The 17179-nt window shown below is 38.4% G+C and overlaps 1 protein-coding gene and 2 non-coding genes across 3 annotated transcripts in view; all 3 read right to left on the bottom strand.

The window, feature by feature from the left end:
• The window catches only part of LOC142353733 (uncharacterized), a 79070-nt gene that overhangs the window by 3530 nt on the left and 58361 nt on the right, over positions 1 to 17179 (bottom strand). Inside the window, exons 7-8 of the mRNA XM_075406078.1 lie at positions 12075 to 12223; positions 11284 to 11432 (exon numbers count right to left, since the gene is read on the bottom strand). Coding sequence (XP_075262193.1) covers positions 11284 to 11432; positions 12075 to 12223 — 298 coding nt within the window. The remainder of the gene's footprint in view (positions 1 to 11283; positions 11433 to 12074; positions 12224 to 17179) is intronic.
• On the bottom strand, positions 5701 to 5855 carry LOC142353759 (U1 spliceosomal RNA). Its single transcript, XR_012761062.1, has one exon. It is a non-coding gene; the product is annotated as a U1 spliceosomal RNA (small nuclear RNA).
• LOC142353763 (U1 spliceosomal RNA) lies at positions 9842 to 10003 on the bottom strand. Its single transcript, XR_012761066.1, has one exon. It is a non-coding gene; the product is annotated as a U1 spliceosomal RNA (small nuclear RNA).

Below are 17179 nucleotides of genomic sequence, written 5' to 3'. Positions count from 1 at the left end.
CGCTCGTTCTCTCTCTCCACACAAACACACGCGCGCACACATACCCACACACACACACAAACACACACACTCACTCACACATACACACACACACACACACACACACACACACACACACACAAACAAACACGCACACACACACTCACACACAGAGACACACACAAACTCACACACATACACACACACGCAAACACACATACGCTTACACACACACACAAAACGCACACACTCTCACGCACAAACGCAAACACAAACCTACATACGCACGCGCACACACACGCACACAGACACACACGCGAACACACACACACACACGCACACGCGCACTCACAAGCACGCAAACACACAAAGCACATTAGCTAAATTTTAAGATTAGTCAATTTTAAGATTAGGAGCCTCCTCAAAACAGTTTCGGCGAATCTCATGCTTAGAAAATAGTAAGGCGTAAGGCTCTAAGAGATGCTCAGCCACTTAATGCCCTCACGGCGCTACCTATTTATCCGTTTTTGAGGACGAAAAATCAAATGGGTCAGAAAACAAAGTCAAGCGAAAAACTGCATAAAGACCACAGGACTAATATAATTGCTACAAACTTCGTTTGAAAGCAATTAATCTTTGCTCTGTGAGAGCCAACATTCAAGCCCATATAGCCTCGTGTCAACTGCTCCCAACTATTTGCTTCCGTGTTCGGTTCCCTTCTTTCGCCTTTGAGCCCTTTAATTAATTAAGTCTTTTCGGCTCTTAAACACGAACAAGGCAAACACTTAATCCCTTTTAACAGCCTGCGCGTTTAATATATGGGATTTGTGATTGCCTCGCCCTGGGCCACCCCCATACTTGATTGGGGACGGCCGACACCAGGTTTTAAATATTTAAAATCAAAGATTAGGTTAAACAGACATCAAAAAATAATTTGCATTTGTAAGACAAGATGAAGATAGGTATCAGTTTCAAGTGTCGAGTTTTTCAAAGATCCCAGCAGTACATTAGATAAAAATCCTGAGTTTTAGAAGGTCTTCGTCCACAAAAAAGTTTTTCCAGTTCATAAGGCCAATATTGCTCCGTATTGTGGAAAAGAAGTTGCATTCCGAAAGAATGTTTAGCTGCTTCAAATTCCTTGTCACAAAACGCACAAACAGGGCTTTCTTCTAAACCGTCATTTCATTTGGATTTTTTGTATCGAATTCTTGTAAAAGCAAGTTTGTAAAGAGCATTTTTTTCAAAGGCGAAGAGGTTCTTATTGAGCCATAACCCTTCGCTGAAGCGTATCAATTCTGTAGAAGAGCAACCATATTCCAGAGAGAACTTTCTTAATTGTTCATGAGAAATAGAAACAAGAAACTTTGCTGCGATTAAAAACCAATAGATACGTTTTAAGGAAATTGAGTTATTGATAATTAAAGCAATCGCACCATAGTTAATGTGAGAGACATGTGATTATCTCTGTGCTCTAATTGTCCAGGGCAATGCTTAACTAGTTTCGTGAGATCACTGTCGTGAACGATCTGGTTTTCTTTTCCGTTAACACAGAGTGTCAATTAACTTTGCTGCTGTCACTCTAGCAGGCAGATTAGTTAACGAAATTTCTCCATTACATTTTTCCTGGTACAGTATCTCCTGCTTTACATCGTATACAGATGAAGGGAAGATGACGTGAAGGAATTCCGATTGACATTTAGTTAGAATGCTCAATCCTGATTTCTGATGTCGAGCAACGTGCATTAATTTTGGCAAACAAAAGTATTAATGGTGAGTGATTTTCCATTTAGAGATATGCAGCTGTTTATTTTTGTTCTGTGATTTGAAAGAGTTGATTTTGTTAATGTCGAGAGACCGGTTGTTGTTCCTTGAAGACTTAAGTGGGTACCAAGAACTTGTGCGGATATAACTGTTTTCGACAACGCATTCTCGCCCTTGCTGAGTACTTGTTTTAAATTCGTTAACAGAAAACTGTGTCGCCTCCTTGTAGTTATATAAAATTTGAAAGAGCGCATCACTCTCATTTTTAATTATGCAGGTCACGTCGTCTGCGTAAGCTTCAATTCTTGAACTGCATTTAAATTCTAAGACAATGGTGTTTTGAATAATTTGAGGAAGCGGCTCGATAGATATAACTACAATAGCTGAGAGGAGGCATCCTTGCTTCACTCCTCTTTGCAGAATGATTGGTAGAGAAAGATGGCCATTTAATTCTACGACAGCCTCCGTTCTCTTGTATAGCATTCCAACAGACTTGACAAAGAAGTTGTGAAGGAGAAAATTTAGGAGTAGTCGAATAATAAAGTTTCTATCAATTGAATCGAAAGCCTTGGAGAAATCAAGATTGACGATTGAGAGCCGTTTATTTGCAAATCGTTCTATCGCTTTCGCAATTTTCTTCAGGGCAATGTTTACTTGTTTACCAGGCAAATAAGCGTGTTATTGTTTAGAGATTACAAATGCAGCAGAAATTATTGCCCGCTCAGCCAAGATATGAGTGAGTATCTTTAGGTCTGTATTTAACATACTGATCGGTCTGTAGTCGTTTCGATCTTCGGGTTTTTCTGCTTTCGCCAATTGCATAGATGAACGTAGATTTTCAGATCTTATTGCCTGATTGAAAAAGTTCAGACAAACTTTCCTCAAAGATTTTGTAAAAGCTGGAAGTTAACCCATCGGGACCGGGCGCGTTGTATGTGTTAAGTTTTCTAATGGCACGTTTCACTTCATCAGATGATATTTCGTCACCAAGCCCCTCACAATTGAAATTTTGATTATCATTGAAAAATTTGTTTAAGATAGATTAACTTCCTCATTGCTATAGATTTTTTCGAAATAAGGTTTCTAACATTTTGTCATTACTACGATGCGTTATGCCTTCACAGTCTGTAATATGTTCTATTTTGTTAGGTCCGATGGATTTTTGACTTCTCTTAAAGGATTTCGGATCGCCGTTGTGGCATTCTGATTGGAAAGCTTTGAATTCTGTGAGTAATAATTCATTTGTCAGTTTCCTTTTCACACAATATTCTGCAGAGTTGGTCAAATTCAACGATATCTTTGAAGTAGCTGGGTGATTCGAGTTAAAATTTCTCGATTAGTTGTGTTTTCTGCTCATTGAGCCATTCGTCAGCTTCGCGATCAACTGTTTTTATGGACACACATCGTTCACAGGGTGTCTCGAAGTTCGGATTTGAAGTCATTTTAGTGGTCGAGCATACTTTCTGATCGCAGTGCATGATGTTCAATTAAATTTGCAAGATAAATTTTATTGGGCAAAAGAACGCTGCTGATGAGTTTCCAAAAGCTTCTTTCTCTTTTGCAGAAATCATAACTTTCTACGAAAAGATGAATTAGAAAATGATCGGAAATATTATACCTATGAATTTCAAAAAAAATTCCTTCATCGTGATGGTTTGTATAGATGTAATCTATTCTCGAAAATTTATGGGAAGTCTTGTAGTGGGTGAAATCCATTCTTCCAAACTTTTCAGCTGAGTCAGTCACGTCATATAGTTTCAGTAACTGTTCAACATTTTTCAAATTCAAGGGTCAAAAGAAAGTAGTTCTCCTGAAATGTTGTTTCTATTGAAATCAAAACAATTGATGTCACAAGCAATAAAAAGAGGCGATCGTGGCGAGATGTCTGCAATAGTTTTTTTTTGCAGAAGTGCAGTTTTCCATTGATGACAGGGTCTATTTAGGTAAATATTGCATAAGAGAAGAAATCATATTGATCACTGTACATAATTTGACAGGCATTATTTTCTTTCAGTGCTTTGAGATTAATTGTTTTTGTCCATATTATTATCAAACCACCAGATTTATTCGTAGCAGGCGATGGGTAGTGTTCAAGTAGATTTAAACAAGAGTATCTTTCTGAGTATTTCGGAGGTTTTTAATCTTGGATTTTTGAATGCAAATGATAAATTCTTTTTGATAGGCTTTCTTTTTGCATAAGTTTACATTATTGAGTTATTTGCAGTGGTTACCTAGTCCACAAGTGTTAAATGAAAACATGCCAGGAAAATTTGACATATGTAGTCCAGAAGTCAAAATTGAACAGGATTGTCCGGGTCAGGGGGAGGCCAGTTGATATTCGAACACGCTTTTACAGCTTTGCGCACCGCATTCTTCGAGTGTTGCTGTAGAACTGAGTAACTATAAGGTGACATGTCTCTTCCATTGTTTTGTTTTACAAAAAGGATTTTTGTTGCACTTTTTGCGAGGTGATTTTATTAACACACGTATATACACACACATACAAACACTCACTTACACATACACAAACACACACAAACACCCACAACCAAATCCACACACACAAACACCCACAACCAAATCCACGCAAACACATGCACACACACACAAACACGCACACACTCACACCACACACGCACGCAATTACACACATGCGCGCACACACACACATAAACGAACACACACGCGCGCGCGCACACGCACACACACACACACAAACACGGACACACACAAACGCAAACACATACGCACACCACACACACACACACACGCACACCAGACACACGCACGCACGTACGCACACACACAAACATACGAACACACACACACGCACACACACAAACACACACTCACACGCGCGCGCACACACACGCAAATACGGACACACACACAAGCACACACACACACACGCAAACACACGCACACACACACGCACGCGCGCGCACGAAAACACACACACACACACACACACACATTCACACACACACACACCACACACACACACGCACACGCTCGCACGTACTTACACACACGCACACACACACACACACACACACACGCGCATACGAACACACACACACGCGCGCGCACACAAAAACACACACAGACGCACATGCGCACACACACAAACACGGGGACACACACACACACACGCACATGCAAACACATACGCACACACACACACACATGAACACACAAACAAACACACACGCACGCACGCATACACACATGAACAAACAAATGCACACACACACACGCACGCACGCACGCATACACACACACACACGCGCGAGCACACGCACACACACACACGCACGCACACACACGAAGCACATCAGCCAAACTTTTTAGATTTGTCAATTTTTTAAGATTGGGAGCCGCCCTTCACACCCCCAAAATTGTCTCCTCAAAAGAATGTCGGCGAATCTCATGCTTAAAAATTAAAAACGCGTAAGGCTCTAAGAGCTGTTCAGCCACTTAATGCCCTCCCGGCGCTACCTTTGATCCGTTTTTGAGAACGAAAATGGGTCAGACAACAAATCAGTCAAGCGAAAAACTGCTATATAAGACCACAGGACTAATATAATTGCTACAAACTTCGTTTGAAAGCAATTAATCTTTGCTCTGTGAGAGCCAAATTTCAAGCTCATATAGCCTCGTGTTAACTGCTCCCAACTAATTGCTCCCGTGTTCGGTTCCCTTCTTTCGCTTTTGAACCCTTATTAATTAACTCTTTTCGGCTCTTAAACACGAACAAGGCAAAAATTTCATCCCTTTTCACAGCTCGCGCGTTTAATATATGGGGTTTGTGATTGCGAAAGGAGCCAAATGAGCATTTTCATTCTTATTACCAGAAGACGTTTAAATGAAGGGGCTCATTCTCATTTAAGAGTGCTTCAGATATGAAAAAGTGCTATCGTGGATATCAAATCATAATTCGTAAACAATTGAATCGCAGTCCCGACACTAAACAAACGCAGTCCCGACACTAAGAAATTGTGCGCCCGAGTTTCTCACTTTGGAGAATTCGCAAGGGTCAACCTCCACGCAGTGCAATGCGGAGGCCTCGCCCTGGGCCACCCCTCTACTTGATCAGGGGAGACATCGGTATTTAGGAGGCTTATCGGTCTGTAATTCACGACATACTTTGGTTGATCAATTTTTGGAATCAATTTGATAACAGCTTTATGCATTGATGAGGGCAAGTAACCTCGGATTGCAGATTCATTATAAACTGCTGCAAGTGTTGGGGCAAGTTCTGTTTTGAATAGTTTATAGAACTGGGATGTTAGTCCATCTGGACCAGGTGAGCTATCTATGTTTAATTTCCTGATAGCAGCAACAACTTCATCACTTGTTATAGAATTTTCGGACAATAGTGAAGGATTTGAAGCGTTCCTCTCACAAAACAGCTTAATGACAGCCTGCTGTTTGTTATGGTTAACTGGTAGATTCTTATAGGTTTCGGAAAAGTGTTTAAAGAAGCTATTCAAAATTGAGTCTGTGTCTTTTTGCACAACTCCGTTATGCTCAAGTTCGTTTATCTGATTAGTCCCATTCTGTTTTTGTGAAGTTTTCATTGCATGTGGGTCACAGTTGGCACAGTCATTCCAGAAACCTTTGAACTTCTTAAACTTCAGGTTGTTCTTCTGGCGGGCTTCATCTGAGATGATGGTATTCACTTTATCAAACTCCTCTATATCTTTTAAATTAATCTGTTTGTTATCTGTTATTTGTCTTAGCAGACGAGAGCGTCGGGTAGTTAGCCAACTTAACAGTTGGGCTTGAACGGCTGCTTTTTCAATACACATAGACCTAAGAGTATCTCTTATCAAACACTTAATTCGATCGTAGTTCTCGAAATTCGTTACCCCGTTATTGTCTCTGAACTCTGAAAGCAGCGAACTAATATAACTTTTATTGGGAAACAACACTGCATCATTCAATTTCCAGTAACTTCTTCCTCGTTCATAATCCTCCTCCTGACTCATGTGGAGGTGTAGAATGAAGTGGTCAGACACTTCGCTGGGAAATGTGTTCAAGCAAAAGCATGTATTTCGCATGTTTGTAAAAATGTAGTCAATTCTAGAGAGAGAGCGGTGCTTCTTATCGTAGTGGGTATAATCTTTGCTGCCATAAATGGCCGCTGTGTCATCCAATTTGTGGTCACTGAGCGTGGGTTCTAAGTGCTTATAGCGAGAAAGCCGCGGGTCAAAACTTCGAAGTGGCAGCGAGCTGTTGCTTTGATCGTAGTTAAAGCAGTTGAAATCTATAGCAATTATAAGCTGACAACAGTGAAAGGCTGAAAGGGCTTGTTTTAACATCATGCTTCTATTAGCATGTTCATTTTGATTTAGGTAAGCATTGCACAGATATATATTGTATAACGGAATATAAACTACATGGCAAGCTGGATTGCTGACCGTCATTTTCACGTTTTTAATGTTATTTGGCCAAATAGTGATTAGTCCGCCGGATTTGTTATTCGCCGGTGTGAGGCAAAAGTCAAGGTTATGATGATTTAACAAATTGAGGGCTGTATTGCATAGGGATTGAATTTTAGTTTCTTGAAGGCAGATAATGAAATACTGATTTCCAGACTTTTTCTGGCAAGTAGTAATAATACCAAGGAGTTTTGCGGAATTGCCAACTCCAAATGCGTTTAGACTGAAAATATTAGGAATCATTGGTATACTTTAATAATCTTCAACCGGCTGGTCACGGTCATCCGGTTTACGTATTTGAGCTCGTTCTTTGAATTTCCGGCGCATCCGACTATTCGGCCTCGAACGCCGTTGAAGCTTTACAAAGTTGAATGGTGACATTTCGCGGTCATTTGGCAGTGTGAAGAATGTGGCTTTACTGATTTGTGAGTTTGGTTTTGGTGTATCTTTATAAGGAACGCTTTTAGGCATGGGGCAGTTTGTTTCAGTTCTCTCTACAAAGTCTTCTGCTAAGGTTTCTTCTGATTCGTAAGTCTGCGTAGCAGGCGCTTCATCGATGAGTAAATTAGGATGTGAGTCATCCGAGTCAATAATCAGTGGTGGGTTTGTTTCTTGCTTCTCATTCGTAACTACGACCTGTTCACTAATATCTTCCGTAGCGGGCATATACTGCGTTTGTGACACTACTTTTTTGATTAGGTTACACCAATCTTTATGATGTCCTTTGCTAAGACGACCTTCGCTCTCACAATGTTCGCACATATGTAATGAGGGTGCATGGAAAGTTATGTTAAGATCGTTCCAGAATGCACCTTCTCCCATTGCGTTATTATAAGACCAGTCAGTCAATTCAGCTCTTTGTTGTTCATTTTTCAGAATAACTTCAAGTGTTGCGCGTCCAGTGTGTACACTGCGTCCGTTTTCGAGCTCAAAAGTCTCTCTCTGTAGAACAGGGCTGTGTTCAATACCTTGAGGAAGCTTCAGTAGAGCTTTTGTTTCCGAATCGTTGCATATAAAAGGCAAGTGGCAGAGTTTTATCTTGACTTTCCTTGGATAGAATTCACCTGATCGTTGATGTTTAGGGATAAAGCCAACAGGATAGATGGTCTTTCCCATAAGGCCAATACCTTCCGTTTTCATAGCCGTAATATACGGTTCAGATTCAGGAGGTGCAATAATCGTAAGAGAGTGTAATTTTTTTCCATTTGTCGTTGTAGTAAAAGTTCGCGAAATCGTTGTTTTGTCTTGGATTTGGTCTGGCAGTACAGCCAAAATCCTTTCTGCACATTGTCCATATGCTTCATTCAGCCTATCTATTGATTTGACATGATCTCGGCTAAACGGTGGTATTATTTTCAAGATTTGGATATTAGAACTTTTTTGGTATCGAGCTGGTTTTGTTGTAATACGGTGGCAAAAGACTTCACGTTCTCCATTTTCTGCTCTTCTCCCCCCAAAAAGGTAAAAAGAAAGGAGGGTTATTGTTGTTGAAGATAGCAGGCAAATGGACAGCGGGTAATACTGTTGGAGCTGAAAGCTATACAATTTAAAAAAAAAAGGGACTACTGACAATACGGTGTGGGTCAATGTTATAATAAGCAAAACGTTTATAGTAATAAGCAATACCCGTTTAGTTATATATAATAAGCAAAACCCCTTAGGTAGTTTGTCGGAGAGGCGGGGTATCGAAACCCCGGTCTGCGCGGTCCCACCAGACTAATTCTGAATTCGGGTAGTGGAGCGTTCCTACTGTGCTATCAGAACTGTTAATCAGTAAGCAACTGTAGCTATTTGTATTACAATACTATAGTTAGTATTTATTTCAAGCGCTGTAGTAGAATTGTAACGGTTAATTGTATTTCTATGTAGAGTAGAATTGGAATGGTTTATTATAATGCAGTTCAATAACACGAGTGTAGTTAATATCCACTAGTTAAAGGGATAAAGAGAAAGTTAGCCTTCCACTAAAACAAGGGACGGCCGACACACACACACGCACGCACACACACGAAGCACATCAGCCAAACTTTTTAGATTTGTCAATTTTTTAAGATTGGGAGCCGCCCTTCACACCCCCAAAATTGTCTCCTCAAAAGAATGTCGGCGAATCTCATGCTTAAAAATTAAAAACGCGTAAGGCTCTAAGAGCTGTTCAGCCACTTAATGCCCTCCCGGCGCTACCTTTTATCCGTTTTTGAGAACGAAAATGGGTCAGACAACAAATCAGTCAAGCGAAAAACTGCTATATAAGACCACAGGACTAATATAATTGCTACAAACTTCGTTTGAAAGCAATTAATCTTTGCTCTGTGAGAGCCAAATTTCAAGCTCATATAGCCTCGTGTTAACTGCTCCCAACTAATTGCTCCCGTGTTCGGTTCCCTTCTTTCGCTTTTGAACCCTTATTAATTAACTCTTTTCGGCTCTTAAACACGAACAAGGCAAAAATTTCATCCCTTTTCACAGCTCGCGCGTTTAATATATGGGGTTTGTGATTGCGAAAGGAGCCAAATGAGCATTTTCATTCTTATTACCAGAAGACGTTTAAATGAAGGGGCTCATTCTCATTTAAGAGTGCTTCAGATATGAAAAAGTGCTATCGTGGATATCAAATCATAATTCGTAAACAATTGAATCACCTGAAGTATTCGAAATTGTTAGGGAAAGCGCGAACGCAGTCCCGACACTAAGAAATTGTGCGCCCGAGTTTCCCACTTTGGAGAATTCGCAAGGGTCAACCTCCACGCAGTGCAATGCGAAGGCCTCGCCCTGGGCCACCCCTCTACTTGATCAGGGGACGGCCGACACCAGGTAAGTATGATTACGTATATTCACAATCAATTAGATAGAATCATGGTCAACATTTCTCAAGAAATTTAGATGCAAATAATATTTAACTTCTGCAAAGGACATCTATTCACCAATTAATTCAATCTCTATCAAATCTTTCGATAAATTTCTAAATCGCTTTAGCATCTTCGAGCTTTTTCCAGATGCTGACGCTTTTCGCAGTTTCAAGGGTAACTTAGTTCAGGTAGACCAAATTAAATTAAGTGTACAATGTTCGCAAGTCTTTATAGTGTCAATGAGCATTTATGTCTCCGAGTCTGTCTTAAGTGCCTGTTGTTATCTAAATTGAGACCGTGTTCAATTTGTGGTTCTAACTCATTTGGTTATCCGGCATGGTCCAGCATTGTGGCACTCTTTTGATACCACGCAGGAACATGTATTCACTCATTATTAACATTATTAAGTCCATGTTGTGTTGATGACTAAAGCCATGATAACCAAGTTAATCCTCTATTCAAATTTTATATATATTTCAAAGGTGTCAGGACAATTTACCCAATTCCATTTTACCCAATGCCATTATACCCAATGGCATTTTACCCAACCTGCCATTTTACCCAATGCCATTTTACCCAATGCCAACTTACCCAATTTACCTCATTGCTAAATTAACCAGAACGACTATTTAGCCGACTATAATATAAATGGCCCGTGGGACTTGATATGAAACTATCACAACCGAACATGGGATTAGCCAATTATATAATTAAATGGCCCGTGGGACTTGATATGAAACTATCACAACCGAACATGGGATTAGTCAATTATATAATTAAATGGCCCGTGGGACTTGATATGAAACTATCACAACCGAACATGAGATTATATTGTCCACAAATATTTTAAATCATCCTTCTAATAGCGACTGCTAATTTGTTATCGGATAATTGAACGAAAAGATCAAAGAGCATTGGGTAAAATGGCATTGGGTAAAATGGCATTGGGTAAAATGGCATTGGGTAAAATGGCAATTTGGGTAAAATGGCGTCGGGTAAAATAGCATTGGGTAAAATGGAATTGGGTAAATTGTCACGTAACCATTTCAAAATTAAGTCCATACTAATCGTGGCGATCAGATGAAAGCTATACATTGAGTACGAAAAATGGGTAGAGATATACGACTGAGAATGGTCTCTATTGACACAATGGCACAATCACAACTTTGTATGGTCTCTAAGGAACCATATATGTTTTACGGAAACGATTGCCATGTCAGACCAACCATTTAATCTAGAGAGTTTAAACTCACGAGTGTCAGCCACTTTGCGTATGGAGGAGGCGAGGTATAGATCTCTCTCGGATACGATCACTCGACTCAGTTCCGGGAAGTCCTGCTCCAACTCTGCCAACAGCTGTTCCAGCATATCCTTACCCTTGCAGTTCTCAACATCCTCTAAACTAAAACGGAAAACTCAGTCATCTTCAAACCGGAAATTCCCCCTTCACCGTGCGCACGAAAACGGACTCTTCTTTGAAGAACATTGTGCTAGGCGCAATTAAAAGGTAAAAGTAGCTGTTCCATTCGTGATTTTATGATATAAATATTGAAGTGTGTACAAACATTATTGAAAAGCCTGAGGAACAAGAACGATAGAAGGGATCAGAAGGGATACCTACACTGGGGATGGTGTAGCATTCCTGCCTTGTATATTATGAAATACTTGTTTGATTCGAGCAATGGTCCATTTGACTATAGTTGCACCTGATAAGAATCCATTAACACATTTTCACTGTATTTGCCGAAAATAAGTAATATGCTATCTCCAGCTGTGTTAGCTTTTGTTAAAATATTTTGATTTTCTCAGCATGCCTTGCTTAAAATCGGACGCGTCTAGACTTGCAAAGTGAAATAGAAACAAGTTTAGGAAAGACCTTTCAATACTTTAAATCACACCGGGTGTATAAGGCGTGTAATATTAACTACAAATATTTTGTAACAACAAATACGGCGGAATCAAACAGTCTTTGCTCTAGTTTATCATCCAAAATTATCAAAAGTCACACATGGTTAGGCTGTAAAAAGAAAAGAGGACAACTCACGTGATGTCGTCTACGTCACAAGTGCATAGAGTGTACAATAGATGCAGTCTCTTCCAGGCAGAGAGGGAGTACCATGCCCTCTGGAGAGTCACAAACACATTCCTATCTCCCAAATGCACACTCGATGGCCTCGGAGACACCAATTGACACTGAACACCCAAACACTATTTCTATACAGTTCAACTATGCTGAGTGTAATGACTCATTATGCTTACTCAGACATCTTAATAGCAACAGTACAAGAAAAGAGTATAGAGAAATACACCACAATATTTCATCCAGTTTTTTTGAAGTAAACATGTAAATTATTGTGACTATAAACCTCGGAAAAAATATCCACATGCCTTCAAATATTACAACATACCCTGCAGATTGCCGCTAAATAGCCGCCGTTGATTCCCATAACTCAATTGGGATTGAAAGAAAAGAAAATATCAACAAAAATTGATTTTTGTATAAAAACATTTTTAAATGCGATTTATTTTGATGTCATTTCGTAATTGAACATACTCCTGTCTCTCAGTGAGAGGCTACAGGGTCTAGTATCAATACCAATAAGCATTATAGACAGTAAATAAAACTTATGAGAACAAAGTTCAAGTACCGGGCATCTAAAAATGGGCTTTATGGGTTTATCACGTTTCTATTTCTGACTTTGAATTTTTTTATACTGACTCTCTTTATTTTTGAATTGCTTTGCTAAGCAGCTGCTGTTTAAAAAGACTTTGAGCAGAATGAGAGAAGAGTGAAACTAGCCTAGAGAAGTCAAAAAGATTTCACGCAAAATGTCAAAAAAAAACAAAATGGGTAAAGCGAAAAAAAGTTCGACGAAAAAAAATAGGAGCGCTATAATGGCCGGCTGAGAAGATGAGGGGGCTATTAATAAATTGATCACATTGTTCACAAGTTGATCATCAATATTGTTATTATATTTTGAAATTTTGGCTGTTCGTTCTCATGGGTAAAAATAGGATATGAACGCACCTATTTGTCTGTTAATTGGCATTTTCTTGTCCATTTTTGAACGCTTTTTAAGCTCAGAGCCTTCTTACTCCACTTTGTTTTCGTTCTCTTTTTATAAAACTTTGATTTGTTCTCTTGTTCTGTCCAACTTTTAGGCAACTAGTAAACATTTGAAATTTTCGGATGTTCCCCAGTGTCTGATATCTGTTTGAAGTTTCATTTAGCTTTAACTTTCGAGATCAATAATTCGGCTGGCAAGCTACGATCTTTAATGAGATGAGTGGAATAATGAAATTTTGTCGAACATGACAAGATTTTATTCCCCAGTCGATTTGCTTATTAACGCGGTTTCTGTTTATTGCTGTAAGAGTTAGTAGGAGTATTCCGCTGAGAGATGAGTAAAATTGATTTGAAAAGATCTTACTATTTAAGCAATTTGTTTTTCTTACAAGATACAGAGAACGAATAGCATTAGGCATTTTATTTCAAACTATGTTTAGGTTGTCTAGAAAGATTCGGTTTGACACAATTTGAATGCCTAGATAACGACAATCATGAGCTGGTTCAGTAACTTCATCATTAAAAAAAACTCTGGATATGCAAAAGAATAATAACGGTTTCATCGTTATTTATTGTGAGTTCAATTTCTGTCAGGTATTTGCCTCCTTCCTCATATATGTTCTAATTTTTAATGGAATATTTTTTATTACTGTCCGATTAGCAATAATACTAGTGTCATTGTCAAACTGAACATGTTGTTTTCACACACAAATACTTCAGAAAAATCGTTGACGCATGACAGAAAAAAGATCCCAGCACTGTTCTTTGTGGAACACCACGGCTAAAAATTAATTTCTGATAGTAAGTTTCCAGTTTTACGCATTGTGGTCGATTTGTTAAAAAGATTTTGGGCAAAAAATGTCGATTTAGAAAGATTGAAATTTCCAGCTTTTTTTGAGAAAAAAAATCATGTGATACTGAATTGATGAAAGCTTCTATAAGATCTAATAAAAAAGCACCTGTTGTCGTTAGCTTCCACGTTTTATATTACATTTTCAAAAGCACAGCATCAGTTGAAGAATTGTTATTTTGGAAGCCGAATTGCTTTCTTCAAAAGCTCACTTTTTCAAAACATTCTACTGACTGATTAAAATTCTTTCAAAAGCAATAGCAGAAGTTAATAATACAAAAATAGGACGGTAATCAGGCAAAACACAAAAAGCTGCTTTTCTGGAGTCTGTGAGATGTGTGCATCCTTTGGAATCATTAGGAAAAGGTTCTCTTGATATACAATCGTGAAATATAATCTGAGGATGTGTCCCATTAGCATATTTTCTATATTTCAATGCTCAAGCATTGATGCATCCCGTGCCTGAAACTTTGTTGTAGTCTCAATTGCCAATAACTCCATAGATTTTTTCATAGTAAAAGTTCTGAAATTGCCAGTTTTTGAACGTTCGATGGAACAACCTGCCCTCTATAGATGCCCCTTTCGCTGAAAACTTTTAAAAAAGCTTTACAGATTGACTTTTTGTTATTCGTTTTCAGACAATCTTCATCAATTTCAGTGATACCTGGACTGCCATTTTCCATTTTTTTTCTTGATGAGCTGTCATTTCTTTTTTGAGGATTCAAGTTGCGATACTTTTTAAATGACGCAAACGAATCAGCACTTTGTGTCAGTTTGTATTTATTGAAGTATCTGGTTTGGCTTGATCCGCTTTAAATCGCTTTTCCTGACGTTATAAATTCTACACAAGCATAGACATTTTTAAGAGCCTCGAATCAAAATGGAGCGAAGCCCCCTTATAAGCGATATGGTGAATTTTTTTTCCTTTATCAAATACCTTTCCGGTTTTGTACATTTCCAAAGCACGGCAGTCCATGCCCATTTACAGAAAACATACCCAGGAGATTGCAGGAAAATAGCCGCCATTGATTCCCAAAACCAAGAGGGATTGAAAGAAGGGAAAAAACTAAACTAAAATGATTATTGTACAAAACCAATTTTAAAGTGCGAACTATTTTTGTGTCATTTTGGAGCTGAAACTGCTCCTATTTTGTAGTGAGACAACATAGGGACTATTATAAAAACCAATCAGCATTAGAGATGGTAAATAAGAACAAAGCGGTCGAGTAGCGGTCATCAAAAATTGGGCTTCATGGGTTTATCCCTTTTCTATTTCTCATTTCGTTTTGTGATACTGACTCTGTTCATTTTGAAATACTTTGCTGAGCAATTGCTGTCTAAAAACAATCGCTGAATGTGGGAGGAGCAAAACTAGCCTAGCGAAGTCAAAACGATTTCACGCAAAATGTTGAACAAGCTGTGAACTAAGATAAAGCAAAAAAATTTAGTATGACGAAGTAAGATATTAAAAAAGGAGCGCTCTAATAGCCGGCTGAGAAGCTGAGGCGGCTATCAAATGAATAACAGTTATAAAAACCCTCTATCTTTGATATCTATTTCACCAATTACCCAAATTGCTTACAAACTCTTGAAAGTATCTGAAAAATAACTACTGCTAAGAAACCAAAACTTTCCCAAAAGAAAGAAATTTTCGGAGCAAAAATGTTTTCAGAGCAAAAAAAGGCGTCAAGGGCAAAATAGGGATCACAGCACTCCTCTACAAAAATACAGAAAATTGACAACAACCTTATTAATAGATTCTCTGAAGATCGCAATCACAACATTTTTAAAAGAAATAAAAAGCTTGCAAAACAGCAAACTTCAAGCAATTTTTTTAATAAAAAGAGTTTATAGGACTTTTGCTGCCTGATTCCTTGCCCCCAAATGATCTGAACAATTCACATCAAAAGAGGATTTGATGTGAATTATTTTTAAAAGAGATCATCTCCAGGATTTTTCTCTAAGTTTAAATAATGCTTTGAAAGCAAACTTTCAAAACTGCAGATATGAGGAAGAAGTGGACAAACAAAATTATGCAAGGACAAAAAGTGTTCGACTGCTCAAGACTCTCAGTCAAACTGATATATCACAGCCTGGTTCTCGAGTTTTAAGCCGGCCTGGTTCTTCACAAGAGTCGATTGACTAACAATCTCGTCGAAACAATTAGTCGCTCGGATGTATTAAAGGACTAACTTTAATTTTGTTGATTGAAGTTAAGAAAATCCTTAGTGATAATATATGTTCAATCTCGTGCTGAAGTTTGTGAAGCTTCAACCAGTAGCTAGTTTTGTTGCTAACTTCTCGTCAAGTAAACTCTTTACACTTAAAACTCGCAAGATCTTAAAATCCAGCAAAACTTAGCAAAAAGACTAAAGTTGTTAAAGAATCAAATTTTAGTCTAATCTGAGAGCCAACTGCTCTTGGTAACAGTTTCTAATGGTTCTAAATACAATTCAGTTTCACAATTCAAACGATTGGGTGAAAGAAAAAAATAATCAAATATTTATCATTTATAACATCATTGCTACTTGTTTCTGATTGGTTAATCAAGAAAGTGATTTAGGTCATTGTTTACATAGTAAATGTCAAATTGCTGCAATAGTTAATTTTATTGACATAGGCACCGATAGCCATTACGTGTCTCTAAATGCATCGAATGTACGGTATTTAGCCTTTAATGATCACGTAAATTATCATAAAATAAACAGCCTTAAACAACAATAAAATAAACAAGAATTTTAAAAATAAATAACAAAATGTCGACAAATGAAAACTTTGCACCATATAAGTGCTAATAGCCAAACTTGAGGGTCTGAAGCAAAAACGTTCGTTGGTTCCATGAATAGCTTAGAGGTTTCCCTAACCGTGTGCCATAACCTCGGGTTGCTCAGGTTTTGCCTTCCAAAAATCGGGGGTGCACAACATTTCGGTCACAACTTGTATAAGTTTTCAGTTTTGACCATTTTTGAGTTTTGACAAATTCTAAGTTTTTCAGTTTCAAAGGCTATTTCTTGCTGTACGAAGGCTCTTGTAGCTGATTTGAAGTGGCGCTAACAAAAATTATGAAACGTGATGCTAGCATTAGAGTTTGTATTAGGCGGATAAATCTCAATGATTCGTCCCAGTTTGTACTAACAGCGATTCATAGATTCATCTACTAGCCAAACAAGTTCACCTTCTTTCAGGTTTCGCACGTTCCTTTGACCACTTCGATCTCTGGTTCCATTGTGGA

This window comes from Convolutriloba macropyga, chromosome 14 (genome assembly GCF_964194025.1).
Source record: "Convolutriloba macropyga chromosome 14, txConMacr16.3, whole genome shotgun sequence".
In the NCBI taxonomy this organism is placed as follows: domain Eukaryota; kingdom Metazoa; phylum Xenacoelomorpha; order Acoela; family Convolutidae; genus Convolutriloba; species Convolutriloba macropyga.
This window is presented reverse-complemented; position numbering and strand designations above follow the sequence as displayed.